At 42.1% G+C, this 21,641-nt stretch overlaps 1 protein-coding gene across 8 annotated transcripts in view; it reads right to left on the bottom strand.

Moving 5' to 3' along the window:
* Nucleotides 1-246: 246 nt before the first annotated feature.
* LOC110070112 (uncharacterized) overlaps nt 247-21,641 on the bottom strand; it is a 30,459-nt gene continuing 9,064 nt past the window's right edge. For 6 of the 8 annotated variants that reach the window (XM_078388517.1, XM_078388518.1, XM_078388514.1 and 3 more), the window contains one exon: nt 14,128-20,667. In XM_078388517.1, the coding sequence (XP_078244643.1) occupies nt 18,746-20,667 (1,922 nt within the window). In that variant the 3' untranslated portion in view covers nt 14,128-18,745. Of the gene's footprint in view, nt 5,054-14,127; nt 20,668-21,641 lie in introns of those variants that run through there. The other 2 variants (XM_078388520.1, XM_078388513.1) reach the window with 2 other exon arrangements.

Below are 21,641 nucleotides of genomic sequence, written 5' to 3'. Positions count from 1 at the left end.
CGTCTTGGCAAAATTAATTAGGTCAGTATAAAATTTGGTACGTTTGTACGAAACTCAAAACACACTATACTTGGAAGCAATGGAATGTGGAGGATTATGACAGAGCCTTTTTGTTGTTGTTAATTGCTCTGACTCATGAGCACACCCCTATTTATTCTTCAACCCATCTTTATAGTTACAACATTTTCATTTGCCCCCCTCCCCAAATTGATTGCCCATTGTTTGATGTCATAAGATGACAGAACGTTTGAGACAATTCAACAAGTTTATTGAATGCTTCTAAAACTTTAAACAAATCAGCTTCAAATGAGATTGTAAAAGAAACCTTACTCATGCTTTGAAGCATGTGGAACCCACACTCACTGACGGGAGCATATTATTCCCAACTTGTCCATCATCTCTTAAATCATGGAAACACGACTGCCTGAAAAGCAGTAACTTGGCATAACGGAGTAGCTAGATATACCAGCCTTTCCTGCTTCAAACAGTTGTGTTTTTGTGATTACACAGATTATTCAAGTAGACCAGTCAAGTTCCATTTATTGCTTATTATCCAACCAGGCCTTTTCTACACACACAACTACAAAATAAAACAAGAATATATCATGACAAGATATTTAACACATCAACCAGACTGAAACTAAATAAACATGATTATTTAATTCAACTGGCACAAATGAACATGTCCTGTAGGCTGCCAAAATATACAACTCACTTTTCTTCTGAGCTAATTTAGAAAATTTACAAGAACTTTCTATATCACTTTCCCTGCCAAAATAAATAACATTATTTTCAAGAAAACACTGACAAATGGTTACCAATGTATCAAGTCCTCTGAGCAGCATTCAATGCATGTGTGCTTGCAAAAGAAAGAGAAAAAATGAACTTGATTTTCTACTTTCTGGCATCAATTTGGGCATTGTTTACCTCATACCAATGACAATATCCTCGCTTTACCTGAGTGAACTGCAAGGGTATTTATATAATGTCATCTTAAAACTGCAGAGGTGGAGGGGACCCTATGGACTAAGTATAGTCCGTCAGGGAAGCACAGGCGGGAATCGAACTCCCAACCTCTGGCTCCACAGCCAGATACCCAGACCACTGAACTATCCAGCAGTTAGTCCACTTCTAGTTAAAAACCATGACAACAAATATGAGCACATAATGTATGAGGCCAATTTCTCTGGGAAGAAAGACACATATCATCATGCCATTCTGCCCTGGCAGGAAAACTTTCTGAAAATGACTGGCTGGAATCATGTTTCTGGAAGTAGACTAATGAGTTCCTCGGCTGTGGTAATTTTTCAAAAGTTAAGCCTGACAAGGTGCTGGGAAGAAGCCATTGGTGGGCCTCAAGATGGGGTGTGTGGGGTATGACTCTTTGATTTCCAACGGTTGCTACTGCCAGGATGTCTTGCCCCACAATGAAGGGGATTCCACAGGAGTTTCAGGATCAAGGGGAGGAATCAGAAATATTTCACTACTGAAAAATCGCCACAGCGGATGATGTCATTAGCCTTATGCAGTGTAACTAATGGAATGGGATTTGCAACAGTATCTTCCAACCTTTACCAGGGTACCAACTGAAAAGGCCAAATTGGAAACATTTTTACTTCAGGAGACTAAGATTCTGCTCTCATATTTCACAGGCCAACAGAAAGGCTACAAAAACAAACAAACAAAAAACAAAACAAAAAAACCCTAACTTGACTCAGAAGTAAACAGCGGTCTTTGGTATTATTATTTCTTCTGAATGCATGAGGCGATTTCTTTTTTCATTTTAAACACTTAACTGAGGGAGACTCTAGCTTGGCCTCAGTCTGGCATGGGCAGTAGTGTTCATTCTCCAGCAACCATCATCCAGGCAGTCAAGGATCCTCAGGTATTGATTGCCCACACATATAATTGTGTTTTTTTAAATTATTTGAATATAACAAAATAAAATGTAGTCAGAAAGAAAAAAAGAGGAAAAGGAGAAGACAGGGAAGAAACTGGAACATTTCCAGTGGAAAACTAGGAAAGGGAGAAATGATCATGTGTTAAGTCTTCTCTTCTCATGAGATGGCCAAAGTATTGGAACCTCAGCTTCAGGAAACATTAATTTCCTGGCTCATCATCTGTGCAGGCACTGCATCTTATTGACAGACTTCAAAAACAACAGGATTTGTACTCCACTTCAATCACTAGAAGTATGATTTACATCCATTTACCATATACAATGCAAATCCTGTCATCCATGCTATTCAATGCAAATGCCAAAAGAGAATCATGCAATTCGGCCCGCACCAGCAAATGGCTGGGCTAACTTGCAGCAATTCACCAATGAAATTTATGCCAACAGCGTTATCCTGGTGTAAAAATTCAACAGGATTTTGGCCAATTATTCTGCAACAGACTTTGATGCTGGGAAGCAGAGAGGACAGTACTTACACAGGGTACTTAGTGATGATAAGATCTTTAAAAAGAACCAGAACAAGATTCCAGAATGAAAGACTTTGGCTGTTTTAGAGCTTAATGAAGAACTGAAGTTCTCTCAATCCTGTAACAGTATGATCTACTTAAAATTCTCCCCCTTTTTCAGCCTAGTCATGTACAGAGAGGATCGTGAGTGAATCTAATTAACGTACAGTATTCCACTGGCACCCATCTGACAGAATAAAATCCAGAATCTTCTATTCATGTTTTACCTGTCACTAGTAACAAGAGATTCTTTTTTAAAAAGTCTGAAAATGTTATTTCAAGAAAAGTATGTAAATACTGCAGTGTAAGTACCAATTTTTCCATTTTGGGATGTCTCTACAAATGAATTTATCTGCTGCCTCTTATATATTGCTCCTCTTCTCACACAGAAGGACCTGAAACCTTAACAGGCCGAAATACATTAGAAATTCCAATAACAAACAATTTCACAGCATCTTGAGAGGTGCCTCTTTTATACATGCACCTCATTTCAATATATTCTCTAAAATTTCAAAGTCCCAAGGTTTGGCCAGTTGTTTTAGCCATGAGGTGTGTCATTCCACTAAGTTCCAAAACAGAGACTGCAGAGTTTTGAAGATTTACACAGGTTTCCAATTACACCAGGAAATACTTAATAAGATGGAGGCTGGGTATAATTTGGAAAATACAAGACTTGTTGTAAGGTAAAAGATCTGACATTTCTGAGGCAGCACTGGGTTGAAGTACAAAGAAACAACCCGGCGTACTCAATATTTTGGAATTTTAGTTTAACCAAATAAATGCAGACTACAACTTCTGTATTTCGTTATCTGGGACCACCACAGCTGCCTTTAAAAAAAAATCAAGTCTGAACTGTGAGTAATACATTTTCCACAGTACTGTCATTTTCATGGTTTCTCCCTGTATGGACTCTCACATGCCTGCCAAGCTGTGAATTCTGAGCAAAACACTTCCCACACTCTTGGCATCTGTATGGTTTCTCTCCTGTGTGGACTCTCTGGTGAGTCACAAGAACTGAACTGGAAGAAAAGCATTTTCCACAATCCTGGCATCGGTATGGTTTATCTCCCGTGTGGACTCTCTGGTGGGCCACAAGCTGCGAGTTCTGAGCAAAACATTTCCCACAATCCTGGCATTTGTAGGGTTTCTCTCCTGTGTGGACTCTATGGTGGGTCAGAAGATGTGAACTGGAGGCAAAGCATTTTCCACATTCCTGGCATTTGTATGGTTTCTCTCCTGTATGGACCCTCTGATGGTACCGAAAGGCTGAATTATGAGCAAAACTCTCCCCACACTCCTCACATTTGTATGGTTTGTCTCCTGTGTGGACTGCCTGGTGCCTTACAAGATATGAATTTTGAGCAAAACATTTACCACACTCCTGGCACTTGAATGGTTTGTCTCCTGTGTGGACTGTGTCATGCCGTACAAGCTCTGCCTTTTGAGAAAAACACTTTCCACACTTTTCACATTTGTATGGTTTCTCTCCTGTGTGGATTTTCCAATGGCTCTTAAGGTGTGAGTTGAAAGCAAAGCATCTTCCACATTCCTGGCACCTGTATGGTTTCTCTCCTGTATGCAGTGCCTGATGCAACATGCGGTATGAATTCTGAGCAAAACACTTGCCACACTCTTGGCATTTGTACGGCTTTTCTCCTGTGTGGACTATCTGGTGCTTCATCAAATATGAATTCTTAGCAAAGCATTTCCCACATTCATCACATTTGTATGGTTTCTCTCCTGCATGAGTTCTCTGATGCAGTAAAAGTTCTGCCATATTATCAAAACATTTCCCACACTCTTGGCATTTCTGTGGTTTCTCCCCTATGTGGAACCGCTGGTGCATTAAAAGCTGTGAACTGGATGCAAAACATTTTTCACATTCCTGGCATTTGTATGGCTTCTCCCTTGTGTGCAGTCTTAGGTGACTCACAAGGTTTGAATTCTGAGCAAAACATCTTCCACATTCCTGACACTTGTACGGTTTCTCTCCTGTGTGGACTCTCTGGTGGATAACAAGGTGTGTATTCTGAGCAAAACATTTCGCACATTGCTGACATTTGTATGGTTTCTCTCCTGTGTGGATTCTCTGGTGGCTAAGAAAATGTGAATTGTTAGCAAAACACTTCCCACACTCCTGGCATTTGTATGGTTTCTCTCCTGTGTGGACAGTCTGGTGTCTCATAAGTATGAATCTATGAACAAAACATTTCCCACATTCCTGGCATTTGTACGGTTTTTCTCCTGAGTGAAATCTCTGGTGCATTACAAGCTGTGAACTGGAAGCAAAACATTTCTCACACTCCTGACACTTGTATGGTTTCTCTCCTGTGTGAAGTCTTTGGTGGACCACAAGGACTGAACTGGAAGAAAAGCATTTTCCACATTCGTGGCACTTGTATGGCTTTTCTCCCGTGTGGACTCTCCGGTGGATCACTAGATGTGAATTCTGAGCAAATGACTTCCCACACTCCTGGCATTTGTAGGGTTTCTCTCCTGTGTGGATTCTCTGATGCTCCCGAAGGTGTGACTTGCAAGCGAAAACTTTCCCGCACACTTCACATCCATAGTGTTTCTTTCCCTTGTGGACCTTTTTGTGAAGGCCAAGAGCCTTCTTTTGAGTAAAATGCTTCCCACATATGGTGCAAATGTAGGGTTGCCTCTTGGTACGTTTGGTAAGGTCCAATTCACTCACAAAGGTTTTTTCAGCCTTTGTGCATGCTTTCACTTCCTTGCTGTTATCTGTGGGGACAAAGGTAAGAACAAATAAAACTGAACTCCAAATCTGATGGGGACAGAACATCAGAGATCAGGAAAGGACTAATCTGTGAAGATCCTAAATGGAAAGATACATTGGGGAAAGCAGAAGAGATATTTTCTCCTCATTGCTCTGTGATCCTTTTACTGTAGTCTTTTAGTTTTCAGGTAAATGGATTTCTATTCTTCCTGCCATTTTAAGAACTCTTTTTAGTCATTTTAGAACTTGCTGCTGGTTTAATTTTGCTTGGCATAGCATTTCCATTCTTTACTGCTGGTATTATTTTGGGTTTAATACGTGCTCTCTTTAGTTACTATTCTTGTTCTTGCATTTTGCATCTTTACGGTACTGTACACTATCCAAGGAACAGGGATTATTCTGAACACGAAATAAATAATTCGTAACAGAACCATGTAACATATCCAAATATAACAACCTGGGGATAAACAACTCACTGGCAAAATCATTGGTTTCAGGCCTTGTTTGTGACATCTCTTGGACCTACGATGTCAGACTATTAACAACAGAAACTTAAGTAGGAATGTCTGAGAGATGGGATTCTCCAGGACCTTAGCCACAAATGGGACCCACATTTCAGTGGGTTCAGCTGAGTGAGTCAGCTTACTACTCAGCAAAGATGGAAATTATTTGTTTGCAAAGAGGCTGTAAGAGAGGGGTGGCAAGTTCTGTGTGCCACCTACCCATTTGAAAAAAATTTCCTTCATTGGTGGCAGCAGGAAAAAAAAAAGCTACTGAGGCTTTAAAACAAGGTAGGTGGTCTCCGGACACCTTTTTTTTTTCTAAAAGAAAAAAATCACATGTCTGGAAGTGTGACTCCTCTTGTAAAATAAGGAAGCATGTGCCTTATTTTAAAGGGGGGGGTTCCTTTCATTACAAGCTGAGCAATAAAATTTGCATTGAGTGTGATGTGAGAACCAATGGCTACAGGGGTTGTCAATGTGCCCACCCCCTAAACTTCCAAAGACTCTAGGATGAACTGGCAAACATTAGAATGGCTCAGCCTGTGACAAGAATTTTTCTTGGCAACTGCCAGTAGATGTCATGGCCCTGTTGAGTTAACTTACCTAATGAGTTGCCTGATCTGGTATCTGAGCTTTCTGCTTCACCCAACTCCTGAGGATCTAGTGCCCTTAGCTCTTCTCCCTGCTTCATGTGCGAAAGCAGCTCAGAGTTTGGTGCTGAAAGATAAGTTAAAGATGTGGATAAAGAAGGTGATACTGTGAGACAGAGGGTGCCGTCCCTCCTCAGCAGCAAGACTAAGAGGATCCCAAACCCACACCAGAATCTACAGCGAGACCTCATCAGGAGACAGAAATAGAGCAGCTGACAGAAGAGATGCAGGAAATGATGATGGGGGAGGTTCAGGGAGAAAAGGCGAGGAGAGAGAGGAAAAAAGAGGATGGAGTCTGAAGCAGGAACAGGGGAGGTGGAGAGAAAGGAAGGACAGTTGCCACCCAGTTGGGAATGGGTGTGGATGGAGGATCCCTGGACGGGATTATGGGAGAGATTAAGAGTGCCCAAGGAGGAGGCAGAATATAGAAGGAGAGCAGAGATTCCAACTACACCCTCTTATTGGGGAGAAGCTGAGGTGAGAGAGTGGAGAAGGAGACTGAGAAGGGAGAAAAAGAGAGTTGAGAGAGAAAGGAGAGAAAAATTGGTATAGAGAGTAAGGGAGATGAAGAGAAGGAGTTACAGGGAGGATCCTAGGAGAGACAAGACCCTGATGGACAGATCCTGTGGGATGATGACCTGCACAACAAGACCGTGCCCTTGTTGGAAGGCCCGATGGGGCCGACCATAAGAGACTGGGTCCCCTCTGACCTACCGGGACCATAGGACAACAGTTATGGAAACCTGTTCCTGTTTTGAAGATTGGAAACCCCTACCGGACCCATTGGCAGAAGGAGAAAAGACTCACAATCATGTTCCAGACACTTGTTTATCGTTAAATGCACCAATAAATCTTTCACCTGTTTTTGAAACAACAAAAATCAACTGATTTCTTTGAAACGAACTTGGAGCCAAAAGTCGAACCCGCACAGATACAAAAACATAAAAAACACCATGTCGGGTCAGACCAAAGGATGACTAATTAGGATGACTGCCAACTCAAGTAATGAAGGCAATAGGCACTCGTATCTTTTTGTTCTAGGCAAGTCCAACATGGTATTTACACAGTGGCCAACCAGTCACCTCTGGAAATCCTGACAGAAGAAAGTGAGTGCCCGCTGCCTTTAAAATGGAGCCGACAGTCATCCAAACTTGTTTCCATGAGAGATGTGTGGAAAATCTGTGTTTTTGTTTCCTGACCTGCCTTGTGGTGTGATGCAACTTCTGTTTTCTCCAAGATGAGCTGATCCGGGAACAAAGAGTCTGGCTCAAACCAGGAGATCAAATCTGGCTTGCTGAGTGGAAATGCTGCTTGAGATACAGAAAAAGAAAAAGGTGGGATTTAAGGCTGGAAGCATGGAGCTGAGCAAACCAACAAAGATGCTACATTTCCTGCTTAATTTAAACAATATTTTCATTTTACAGTTTTGGGATCTACAGCTAGGATGTTTATTTGTGGATGAGCATGCTCCTTGCTCAGCTCCCACCATCTGCTCCCACTAGCTGTGCTGGCTAGGGCTGACTAGAATTGAAATCCAATAATAATCCCCACCCCTCCTCTAGACCAGCCATTCTCAATGGGGGGGGGTCATATGGCCCCCCAGCACATTTGAAGAGGGACACAGACTAGAAACAATTCTTCGCACACTGCCTTATAATGCGACTTATACAATCCTGATTCGGCCTATATTTCTTTTATATTGTGTTTATGGCCCTAGTTAAAAAAAAAAAAGTTGAGAATGCTGCTCTAGAACGTAAAGGAAATATGCAGTTCTTACAACTCATGTTTTTATTTCCTCACCTGTCTTGTGCTGTGATGCATCCTCCATGGTCTACTAGATGAGATGGTCTGGGAACTATGGGTTTTGCTTAAGCCAGGAATCAAATTAGGCTTGATGACAGCAAATCCTGCTCAAGCATATATGAGACAGACCAAGAGAGAGTAAGTACTGTATTTAGATGGAAAATTTCAAGTGTGGAGCTTTCCATTCATCAGACTGAATAAACCAATACAGGCCCCATCCAACATGGGCTCTGGGTTCAGAATCTCCAAGAGTCACCAGGAGCCCCGGGCTCCATTCAAACCATTTGTTTCAATTTATAGAACACACTATCATCATATGCCCCTCCCCCCCCTTAGTTTCTGAGTGACTCTAAGTGGAAATTGGAACGCTAGCAGAAAAGTTTTACCACATTTACTTAGTAACTGCTGAGTTAAAAATCCTTTCATGTCAACATGTTAGAACTTCAACACCTTATGTTGCTTGTAGATGCTAATGTTAGAAATATTGACTAGAATCCTATGGCATAAGCTACTGCTCTGGAAGGGTGATGATCTCACCAGAAAAGGGACATCTTTGGCAATTAGAAACTTCTCTCTCATCTCTTTCTTGACTCATATTTCATAGAATCATAGACCTGGAAGAGGCCTAGAAGGTCATTGAGGCCAACCTCCTGCTCAATGCAGGAATCCAAGTCAAAGCAGACCTGAGAGATGGTTGTCCAATTTTCTCTTGAATTTCATCATCCTTATCTTAGAACTTCAGAGCTAGAAGGGATCCCATGGATCATCAAGCCCAGCTCCTGTCAAGGAAGCACAATGGGGAATCGAACTCCCAACTTCTGGCTCCACAGCCAGAGGCTTAAACCTATGGTTTTCTGTATCATGAGAAGGCAAGACTCAGAGGCAAGGCAAGACTCGCCAACCAATTTAGAAGGTTTCAATTGCACCACTCCCATTTCAGAGCAGTTGCTGTTTTAGGCCTGCCAGACTATAGGAAGAAACCAGATTAAACTGCCTTGCTAGAGTGAAGAGGCTATGGAGTATAAATTGTCTGGACCGCCTCCTTCCATATGAACCTACCCGGCAGTTAAGATCTAGCCAGGCGGCCCTTTTGAAAGAGCCGTCCCTTAAGGAGGTAAGAGGGATGGCTTGCAGACAAAGGGCCTTTTCAGCAGCTGCCCCCAGACTATGGAATGCCCTCCCGACTGAGATTCGTCTGGCGCCGACACTGATGACATTTCGGCGCCAGGTCAAAACCTTCCTGTTCCAGAAGGCTTTTAACTGAAATAATATTAACTGTGGGTCTGATGGCAATTTTATATATATTTTAATTGTATTTTAATTGTACATATCTTTATTGTATTTTAAATGCTGTAAGCCGCCCAGAGACCTTTGGGTAGTGTGGGCGGCATATAAATTGAATGAATGAATGAATGAATGAATGAATGAATAAATAAATAAATAAATAAAATAATTGAGATTGCAGTATTTATTATCCAAAGTACTTCTCTCTTCTGCATCTTTCTCCCATTTTTGTACAAAATTTTGTACATTAAATTATGTCTTTCAAAGTTTCCATTCTAAATGTTCAATGGCTTTCCATTACAGTATTATCAAATTTATTAGGTAAATCCTTAGTTAGTTAGGCATCCTTCAGTCTCAAGAGACTATGGTAACGTGTTCTGAATAGACTTGGAACAGCATCTAGGGTGGCTGAGAAGGCCAATTCGAGAGTGACAGTCCCTTCCACACTGAGGACAAATACAATCTGTCCCCTGTCCAGACTGCCTTTTTGCCTCAGCTTGCTAGACATCTCTTCAAAATGGGAGAAGCCATAGTAAACACCTGCCTCCAGGCTGAACGCTCAGATGTCAAGGTTTCCCATCTGCTGAGGTCCTTTCCTAAGGCCTTCAGATCCTGCTTGCAGATATCCTTGTATCGCAGATGTGGTCTTGAGGTAAATCAATCCTCAAATATTAAATAACTTTACTTTGTGCAGAATATATGCTTTATTTATTTATTTATTTATTTATTTATTTATTTATTTATATCAAATATATCACTCTGATATATTTACTGTATCTTCTGCATATTAGATTGATTTCCATTGATCTGATAAGATGACATTTAGCTAAACTCTAATAGTCACTTCTTGGTGTTATTTCAGTTTTTGACTATATACCACATTATCACCTGCAGAAGGCCAGTTCTGTTTAGCCAGTTTTACCCCATTATTCTTGGAAGTTTTGGATTTACCTAAGTCTCTAATTTGAGACTAAGCTCCGCGGCTTTGATTGACCATTTTGTTTTTTAATGCTGGTTCCTGATCCTCCACAGTTTTTATAAACACACTGATACCATAGGTTCCTACAATTCTCTAAGATTATCCAATAATTAAAAAACAAGTGTTTATAAAAACCCTCGTAGGACAACTATGACCTTCAGAAAAGCAGCCAGGCAGAATATACTTTAAGGAACAGTACAGCCCTCTTCAGACAAGGTCAAATGTATGTAGGACTATAATCATGATGATGATGCTGAGATGTAGGCAAGTCCCATCCACATGTTCTTCTCTGGAAGTAAGGCAGACCGTCCATGTTCACCTGAAACATCTCCAGAAGCTTGTCTAAGTAGGTTAAACTGAGCATGCTCCTAAGACCCTTGGCTGACCTTTGCAGTGAAAATGGGCAGATCTCTTTACATCCAGGTAGGGGAAGGACATGGAAGGCAGGGCTTACATACACACCCCTCCCCCCCATGTTATATAGCCCTATATGTGTTCATACTTAGGGTTGGTCAGCTATTCCATTCCAATCACTTTTTCAGAAATGCATTTATCAGTTAAAAAATGGGTAAACACCATGTTTTTTTTAAAGTTACTCTTCTACTCAATGGGAATTATCCCCGGTGTTCCTCCTTGCTTGCCGAGGAATTCTAAATTGTATTTTTAGGTGTGTGAAACACGTTTTAAATCTCTCTCCATTTAGCTAAATTTGGGTTCACCTTTTACAATGTCTTTGTTTTAAGACTGTTTCATTCTTGTGGCTACCGCCCAGATTCTATTTTTAGTGATGCCATGCTTTATACATTCTTTAATAACAAACAAATAACTATGCCATGCTTGTTGACCTCACCTTTGCTCATCCCTCTCTAAGGCACTTCTCGAGGATTAATAAAGCACTCCACTCGTGACTGGTCTTCCAAACTCCATATCTTGAAATTCACAGGCCTCATCCAGGGTCTTTAACTTCTGGGTGAATTGAGAACATCAATTCTGAAAATCCTTATTTCCACAGATGTGTGTGGTTGTGGGTGTGCTGTACCAAATCCCCATCATCCCCAAACTTGCCATGTGGGGCTGTAGATGAAAGGACCAGGAGCCCAACAATTAGAGTCCCCATCCCTGTGCTGGGTTTATCTCATAAATTAAGATCCCTCTTAGGATTTTCCTCCTTGCCCCCAAAGTGAAGTTCAGTTGCCCTCAGATAATGGGGACAACATATATATTCATATCTCTAGTACTTCTGAAAAGCTTGCACACTTGGGTACACAGATTGCACCCTTTTCTGGAGCTGCATTTTGCACAGCTGGTCCGTTTGCAACCGGTAATCCCACAAAGCCATCATCTCCTTCTGAGCCAAACTCCCGCTTCATTGTGGGATTTTCATTCAGAAAACCGTGCCTGTGGGATCGACCGGCCCTTTCGGGGGTTGCAAACGGGCAAGCCTGTGGAAAAAGCAGCTCCAAAAGACGGCACCCTCGGTGCACTCTCTCTCTCCCTACCCAAAGTGTGCAAGCTTCTTAGGAGAAAGAAGCGCCCAAGCTGCAGAACTTGTTGCAACGCGATGCGACCAGAGAGAGAGAGAGAGACAAAGGCAAGTAGGGAAGGCTCTCCCCCCCCCACAGGCAGTCCTGGGGAGCCAAGCCTCTCTCAAGCCCCCCCTCTCCCATAAATGGGGATTTCTGCCTGCAGCCCCTTCTCCTCCCTGCTCACTTGCACCGGCACAGCACCCTCTTCCATTGCTTCCCTGCTCAGAAAAATCAATCGCCTGTTTCCCGCCCTCCTTCTCTCGTGGCTGGATCTTTCTCTTCCGACTCTTCTTTATGCCAAATCAAATCAAATTTTAAAAAAAGTCAGCAGCAGCACTTTCGTTTACCTCCTTCACGGTCTCCACCATACCGCCACGCTGGGGTCCAGGGGCTATTTTGGAGGCGCCCCTTTTGTTCTGGTGTTTTTAATCGGGTAGCACCTTAGCCGCCACTTCCCGTCACGTGACTGAAGCCAGGCCAAGCTCCTGGCAGGAGAAACAGGAAGTCATCCCGGCGCCTCCTGCAGCGCATGGATGAATGGGAGAGAGGAGTGGGATTAGCCCTTGTTTGGGGCGGGAGGGGGGAAAATCATCATAGAACTGCATAGCTGGAAGGGACCCTATGGATCATCAAATCAAGCCCTTATCAAGGAGGCACAGCGGGGAATTGAACTCCCAACCAGACCTAAGCCACTGAGCTATTTAAAGCCGGAATTGTCTCACTTCAGGGCAGGCAGCAGATTAGCCTTAAACTGCTTCAGGCAGCAGTTTTTGCGGGGTCAGCAGTATTAATAAAGCAACAAACTGGCATGTATCAACCTACACTAGCCCGCACACAAATGATAAAAGTTCTGTACAGTGGTGCCTCACTAGACAATGATAATCCATTCCACTGAAATTGCTGTTTAGCGAAATCGTCTAGCGAAAAGCATTTCCCCATTGGAATGCATTGAAACCTGTTTAATGCGTTCCAATGGGGAAGAATCGTTGTCTAGCGAAGACTGGCCATAGGAAAGCTGCTCTGCGAACCGCCAATCAGCTGTTTAAATAGCTGTCTTGCGAAGCTTGGGTCCCGAAAACACCCCTTTTGCGAGCACGAGCTGTCAAAATAGTCGTCTAGCGAAAATTGGTTTGCGAAGCAGGGACCAAACATTGTCCAGTGAAATTCCCCCATAGGAATCACTATTTTGCGAGTCGCTATAGCGATCGCAGAAAGTCAATGTCTAGCGAAAAAACTGTCATGAGGGGTACCTGTCTAGTGAGGCACCACTGTATATTGGATCCTCCTTCCAGTAATTTATAATGAAGGTTGTTGATGTTTTCTCCTGTTGTATTTCTAGTTCCTTTTCTCAAATTTTCCATTCCTCTAACCATTTCCCCAGCATTTCTTACAGTATGGCTGCTTCTTGGGTCAGAAGTTGATACAGTGGACCCTTGACTTACAGAAGGCTCGACTTACAGACTTTTCGAGTTACAGACTTCTCTAGCTGCAAAATTTAGATTCGACTTACAGCCAGAGAATCGACTTACAGACCAGAAAAAAACCAAAATGGAACAAAAATAGAATAAAAACCGCTGGTTATGGGATTAATCGGTTTTCAATGCATTGTAGGTCAATGGAGATTCGACCTACAGACTTTTCGACTTGCAGCCACCATTCCAATACGGATTAATTCCTTAAGTAGAGGGTCTGCTGTATAATACTTCCATTTGACAGAAACATGAGCCTACTGCTGCATCTGTGTAGCCTATCAATTGGTGGACTTTATGATTGAATTTGGATTGTGAGCAGATTCTTGACTGCAGTAGTACAGTTTAACCACTGTGCCACGAGGGTCTCCATCCATCCTTCCATTCCACAAGGCTCACTCACATGTTACGTTAATTGAAGTTCAAGACTTTTTAGATCTTAGGAACTTCAATAAGAGATTCTGAACATGAGCTTTGATGTAACCATTGGGGGGCGCACAGGCCAGGGTTGAATAAAGTGTGCAAAATAAACAATATAATGTATGGAGCAGCCGTTGCATTACTCAGTATATAATAACTTCCCTGACTAATGACTTGCTTCCAGTGTTTTATGGCCATTAGTTGGGAAGCTGAGACAACAAAAATATTTCTTGAATGGCTCTTTAAATCCAAGATAAATGAGAAAAACAGCTTTGAAGCAGAAACAGCTTCAATTAAAGTTTAAAGACCTCCGTTCAGTTTATTGCTTCTTAGCTTACCAGGCCTTTTGTACACACAAGAAAACTATAAACAAAGCCCAAAAATACATAATAGCAAGATACTCAATAAATCAATTAGATAAAACAAAACAAAAAAGAACTACTATTTAATTGAACTGGCATGATTATCATCCAATAGATGTATACAATTCTGTCTTCTGCGGAGCCTCTCTATTCCAGCCAAAATAAATATAATTTCCTTTTGGACAGTAGTCTGTCTAAAACTATTCGTAAGTGGTTCATTATACTGACTCCTCAGATCACAGTATAACTGATATGCAAAAAAATAAATGTGTAAAATCTTTGATCTTTTGGCATCCTACTGGGGAAATTATGTCCACCCCATATAGTAGGATATTCAATTAACAGCCATTGCAACCCAGCTGGTCAAGGACAAGCACAAATCTTGAAAAGACTCACAGGAAAAAACCCACAATGCTAGGAATGTAGATAGCAGTGGGAGAAGAGGAAGATCAAATGTGGGATGGATTGAATCAATAATCCACGACCATTAGTTGGTCTGAACACGGCTTTTTGTGAAAGAACCTTTTGGAGATTATTTATTTATAAGACTAATTCAAGGTTGGAAATAACATGACAGCACATAACAACATAGTAACAGTAAAATCATTTTACAGTGCATTAGAATGCCATTATCCACTAGTGTTGAGATACACTGAAAACTGATATCAAGAATCCTTCAACCCCTGTCAATCACCAGCAATTTTTTCTTTTGGTTGTTGTGGGTTTTTCGGGCTCTTTGGCCGTGTTCTGAAGGTTGTTCTTCCTAACGTTTCGCCAGTCTCTGTGGCCATGGGCATCTTCGGAGGACAGAATGCTGGAACAATTTACAAAGATAAGGGGGGCGGGAGGTAAAAAAGGAAATGACTGTCACTGCTGGCCACCGTCCTACAGTATTGTAGAAATTTGTTGTTGTTTAGTCATAAAGTCTCCGACTTTTTGTGACCCAATGGACCAAAGCAGGCCAGCCCCCCCTGTCTTCCACTGCCTCAGTTCATGTTGGTAGATTTGATAACACTGCCCAGCAATCTCTTCCTCTGTCGTCCCCTTCTCCTCTTGCCTTCACACTTTCCCAACATCAGGGTATTTTCCAAGGAGTCTTCTCTTCTCATGAGATGGCCGAAGTATTGGAGCCTCCGTTTCTGGATCTGTTTTTCCAGTGAACACTCAGGATTGATTTCCTTCAAAATGTATAGGTTTGTTCTCTTTGCAGTCCAGGGAACTCTCAAGAGTCTCCTCCAGCACCACAATTCAAAAGCATCAATTCTTCAGCAGTCAGCCTTCTTTATGGTCCAGCTCTCATTTCCATACATCACGACAGGAAAAACAATAGCTTTGACTATTCGGACTTTTGTTGGCAAGGTGATGTCTCTGCTTTTTAATATGCTGTCAGGATTTGTCATCGCTTTTCTCCCAAGAAGCAGGCATCTTTTAATTTCGGGGCTGCTGTCTCCATCTGCAGTGATCATGGACCCCAGGAAAATAAAATCTGTCACTGCCTTCCCCTTCTATTTCCCAGGAGGTGATGGGACCAGTGGCCATGATCTTAGTTTTTTTGATGTTGAGTTTCAGACCGTTTTTTTTGCACTCTCCTCTTTCACTCTCATTACAAGGTTCTTTAATTCCTCCTCACTTTCTGCCATCAGAGTGGTATCATCTGCATATCGGAGGTTGTTGATATTTCTTCCAGCCATCTTAATTCCGGCTTGGGATTCCTCCAGACCAGCCTTTCGCATGATGTATTCTGCATATATATTAAATAAGCCAGGGGACAATATACAGCCTTGTCTTACTCCTTTCCTAATTTTGAACCAATCAGTTGTTCCATATCTAGTTCTAACTGTTGCTTCCTGTCCCACCTATAGTTTTCTCAGGAGACAGATAAGGTGGTCAGGCACTCCCATTTCTTTAAGGACTTGCCATAGTTTTTTGTAGTCCACACAGTCAAAGGTTTTTGCGTAGTCAATGAAGCAGAAGTAGATGTTTTTCTGGAACTCTCAGGCTTTCTCCATAATCCAGCGCATGTTAGCAATTTGGTCTCTGGTTCCTCTGCCCCTTTGGAATCCAGCTTGTACTTCTGGGTTAGTTATCTTTTAACTCATTCTAGTTATCTTTTAACTCCTTCCACCACCATCCCAAGACTTTAAAAAGCAGCTTTCCTGCCAGCACTCCCTGTTCCAACACTGATATGGATAAGAGGTTGCATTGCACGAAAGCCACACCCATTCCAGTCACCATTCAGATAGTGGGATTAGTAAGCTAATGCATCTGGAAAGTATCAGGAAGAGAAGCTAGAAACTAAAAAATAAGCATTTTGAAGGACACAGTAGAAACAAAGTGTGCCACAAAGAGGCAATGGTGTCAAACATGCCATTGTCTGTAAGTTCCATGGCTTCTATAAAACATAAACAATTTTGAACCAGTTAGGTGTTATAGTAAATTAAACCCTACCCTTCACAACATTAATTTCCTACTTTCTAATTATCAATGTTTTGTTTGTTTGTTCAGTCGTTTAGTCGTGTCCGACTCTTCGTGACCCCATGGACCAGAGCACGCCAGGCCCTCCTGTCTTCCACTGCCTCCCGCAGTTGTGTCAAATTCATGTTGGTTGCTTCCTTCGATGACACTGTCCAACCATCTCATCCTCGGTCGTCTCCTTCTCCTCTTGCCTTCACACTTTCCCAACATCAAAGTCTTTTCCAAGGAGTCTTTTCTTCTCATGAGATGGCCAAAGTACTGGAACCTCAGCTTCAGGATCTGTCCTTCCAATGAGCACTCGGGGTTGATTTCCTTCAGAATGGATAGGTTTGTTCTCTTTGCAGTCCAGGGGACTCTCAAGAGTCTCCTCCAGCACCACAATTCAAAGGCATAAATTCTTCGGCGGTTAGCTTTCTTTATGGTCCAGCTCTCACTTCCATACAACACTACAGGAAAAACCATAGCTTTGACTATTCGGACTTTTGTTGGCAAGGTGATGTCTCTGCTTTTTAAGATGCTGTCAAGGTTTGTCATTGCTTTCCTCCCAAGAAGCAGGAGTCTTTTAATTTCGGGGCTGCTGTCTCCATCTGCAGTGATCATGGAGCCCAAGAAAGTAAAATCTGTCACTGCTTCCATATCTTCCCCTTCTATTTCCCAGGAGGTGATGGGACCAGTGGCCATGATCTTAGTTTTTTTGATGTTGAGTTTCAGACCGTTTTTTGCACTCTCGTCTTTCACCCTCATTACAAGGTTCTTTAGTTCCTCCTCACTCTCCGCCATCAGAGTGGTATCATCAGAGGTTGTTGATATTTCTTCCGGCAATCTTAATTCCAGCTTGGGATTCCTCCAGTCCAGCCTTCCTCATGATGTATTCTGCATATAAGTTAAATAAGCAGGGTGCCAATATACAGCCTTGTCGTACTCCTTTCCCAATTTTGAACCAATCCGTTGTTCCATATCCAGTTCTAACTGTTGCTTCCTGTCCCACATATAGGTTTCTCAGGAGATGGATAAGGTGGTCAGGCACGCCCATTTCTTTTAGGACTTGCCATAGTTTGCTGTGGTCCACACAGTCAAAGGCTTTTGCATAGTCAATGAAGCAGAAGTAGATGTTTTTCTGGAACTCTCTGGCTTTCTCCATAATCCAGCGCATGTTGGCAATTGTTAATTAGGTCTTTTTAAACCTAGCATCATAGGCTCTACCCAGAGCATATTTTTATGCTTCCAACCTTCATTTTAAATCCAAAGAAATAGCATGTTTAGGGACTTAAGATGGTTTCCCATTAATTACATTGCTATGTACATCAGACTGTCATATGCTTAGAAGAACGAATGCCCTGCTTGCTGACTTTCACAGAAGCAGCTTTCCTGCCAGTGTCCGAATTAAGATGCTGGGCTATCAGGACCTTGACTGGGTACATCTGATAAGAGGTGGTTTTTCCAGAGGTTCTCAATCAGATTACTCATTGATGAAGACATTCTTCTCCAAAAAGTAATTTCTTTCGGATCTGGTCCTAACACTTCCATGACCCTTCATGCTACAGGGACTTTGCTAATGATTCGAAGATATAATCACTGTGGTAAAAACATTTGCCAGAGACTGCACATTCAAATACTATATTTCCAAGGTTAGTTTTGGAGTAGAAGATTAAGTGTGGATGGTCAGAAGAAAATATTCTAAATGCAGAGCCCTGAAAGATGTTACTGAAAAAAGAAAAAAAAAGGGATTTTGACATCAAAATTTTGGTCCTTTCAGTTCTTAAGGAAAAACAGAGTTGTTTACACTCCTCTCAGAATAAGATATAAGAGTTCTAATAATCTACCTTTCCCTTCCTTAGACCAGACATGTCCAGGTATGAGTGTCTTTGAATGTAATTAGCCTGTACCAAAAGCACACATTTGTAACAGACAGAATAAAATTCACAGCCTTCCATTCTCATGTTTTAGTTACCTGGATATAAAATAAATCCTTTTATCAGAAATATCCACAGATCGTTGTTTGAAAGTATGTCAAAGCCGGGAAGATAACAACAGGTCAACATGCGTTGGGCATTGTTCTCTGGTGCCAAGGCAGCTACCTTTCATTGCCGAAAGTTTGAACAGTATAGAAAACTTTTTCCACAGAAGTGGGATTTTCCGGCTTTCGCCCTATGTGGACTCTCTGATGCCGCACAAGCTGTGAATTCCGACCAAACCATTTCCCACATTCCTGGCAATGATACAGTTTCTCTCCTCTGTGAATTCTCTGATGGTTCAGAAGTGTTGAATTCTGAGCAAAACATTTCCCACACTCCTTGCATCTGTATGGTTTCTCTCCTGTGTGGACTCTCTGGTGAATCACAAGGACTGAACTGGAGGCAAAGCATTTCCCACAATCCTGACATCTGTAAGGTTTATCTCCCGTGTGGATTTTCTGGTGGGCTGCAAGATATGAATTCTGAGCAAAACATTTCCCACACTGCTGGCATTTGTAGGGTTTCTCTCCTGTGTGGACTCTATGGTGGGTCAGAAGATATGAGCTGGCAGCAAAGCATTTACCGCACTCCTGGCATTTGTAGGGTTTCTCTCCTGTGTGGACTCTCTGATGGTAGCGAAGGGTTGAATTGTGAGCAAAGCATTCCCCACACTCCTGGCATTTATATGGTTTTTCTCCTGTGTGGACTGCCTGATGCCTCAAAAGGTATGAATTCTGAGAAAAAGACTTCCCACATTCATGACACTTGTATGGCTTATCTCCGGTGTGGACTGTCTGATGTCTTACCAGTTCTCTCTTTCGAAAGAAACATTTTGTGCATTTCTCACATTTGTAGGGTTTCTCTCCCGTGTGTATTCTCCGGTGGCTTGCAAGGTGTGAATTAGAAGCAAAACCTTTCCCACATTCCTGGCATTTGTATGGTTTTTCTCCTGTGTGGAGTGCCTGATGCATCACAAGGTACGAATTCTGAGCAAAACATTTCCCACACTCTTGGCATTTGTATGCTTTTTCCTCTATATGAACTCTCTGGTGTTTCATCAGATATGAATTCTTAGCAAAGCATTTCCCACAATCCTGGCAGTTGAATGGTTTCTCTCCTGTATGAACTCTCTGATGCATTACAAATTGGGAACTAGAAGCAAAACATTTTCGACACACAGGGCATTTGTATGGTTTCTCTCTTGTGTGTAACCTCTGGTGGCTCACAAGGTTTGAATTCTGAGCAAAACATCTTCCACATTCCCTGCATGTGTATGGTTTCTCTCCAGTATGGACTCTTTGGTGGATCACAAGCTGTGAATTCTGAGCAAAGGACTTTCCACAATCCTGGCATTTGTACGGTTTTTCTCCTGTGTGGACTCTCTGATGCTCCACAAGATGTGAATTTGAAGCAAAACATTTCCCACAGTCTTGGCATTTGTATGGCTTCTGCCCAGTATGGAGCCTCTCGTGCCTCATGAGTACGAACCTATGGGCAAAACATTTCCCACAGTCTTGACATTTGTAGGGTTTTTCTCCCGTGTGGACAGCCTGGTGGATCACAAGAACTGAACTGGAAGCGAAGCACTTCCCACATTCCTGACATTTATATGGTTTCTCTCCTGTGTGGACTCTCTGGTGGATCACGAGAACTGAACTGGAAGAAAAACATTTTCCACACTCCTGGCATTTGTACGGTTTCTCTCCTGTGTGGACTCTCCGGTGGATCACAAGATGTGAATTCTGAGCAAACGACTTGCCACATTCCTGGCATTTATAGGGTTTCTCTCCTGTGTGGACTCTCCGATGCTCCACAAGGTGGGATTTGCACGCAAAGCTCTTCCCACACACTTCACATCCATAATGTTTCTTTCCCTTGCGGACCTTTCTTGGAACACCTACTTTTTGGGCAATATACCTCTCAGGTCTGTGGGGTTTCTCTTTGATAAAATCTTCCTCTTCTGCTTGGGTTTGCTGATGGCTGTCCAACTGGTCAACAACATTGTGCTCTACAGATCCATCTGATTGCTTCTGGTTCCCTGCTGGGAAGAAGAACAAGCATAGGAAGCACTGAATTCCAAAAGATGAGACAGAAGAAATTGAAGATAATAGGAAAGCAAAGCAAAGTGTGCTGCTTATATACCGCCACATAGCACTTCAAGCACTCTCTGGGCAGTTTACAAGTTAATTACGCAGGCTACACATTGCCCCCCCCCCAGCAAGCTGGGTACTCATTTTACTGACCTCGGAAGGATAGAAGGCTGAGTCAACCTTGAGCTGCTACCTGGGATTGAACCCCGGGTCGTGAGCACAGTTTTGGCTGCAGTCCACTGTCCCACAATACTAAAGATACTAAAACAACCTTTAAGTTCATGAAATAAAAGAAGCATTAAAACAGAAGAATTAGGAAGAAGAGGCAGTGTGTAAATTTTGCCTTTCAGAAGGCTTTGGTTTTTAAGGTTCCAGATGAAGACTTTATAATTGCTACTGACATTTTAAGAACTGTAGTGCTTTTAGAAGTCAGGAAAATATTATATTTTTTGCTGCTGATTTTATTTTGTTTTCACATGCTGATGTGTTTCTATTTTTTAGTTTCCTATATTCTATTCTTTAATTTCTTGCTTCTGTTTTTTTTTTTAATTTGCCTTTGGTGTCTTTCACATTGATTTTATCTATTTTGGGGATACAGAAGTATGGTTAAAGTATGTCACTGATAAAGCTAAATAGAACCCTTTAATTTGCCTGAGTACAAGAACCTGGGAACGAAGAACGGGCTGAGATGGTTGTTGTTTCACATGCCCCTTTCTGATCTTCCTACAGGCGTATTTTCTGGAAACAAAGTGCTGAACTCTTAAACACAAAAGATTAGTTAGGAAAGGTTGAGAAGTAGGGTTACCTCCGGCACGTCATGATTTCGCCAGGACTGGGGGCCCTATTTCAGCTGTGTTGCTACTGTTGGCTTTTAACAGTAGCTAAAACAAGGGTGCACGCTTCTGCATTCACCCAGATGTCTCTT

Source organism: Pogona vitticeps, chromosome 2 (genome assembly GCF_051106095.1).
Source record: "Pogona vitticeps strain Pit_001003342236 chromosome 2, PviZW2.1, whole genome shotgun sequence".
Lineage (NCBI taxonomy): Eukaryota > Metazoa > Chordata > Lepidosauria > Squamata > Agamidae > Pogona > Pogona vitticeps.
Note: the sequence above shows the minus strand (reverse complement) of the source record. Positions and strands in the feature narration are given on the sequence as shown.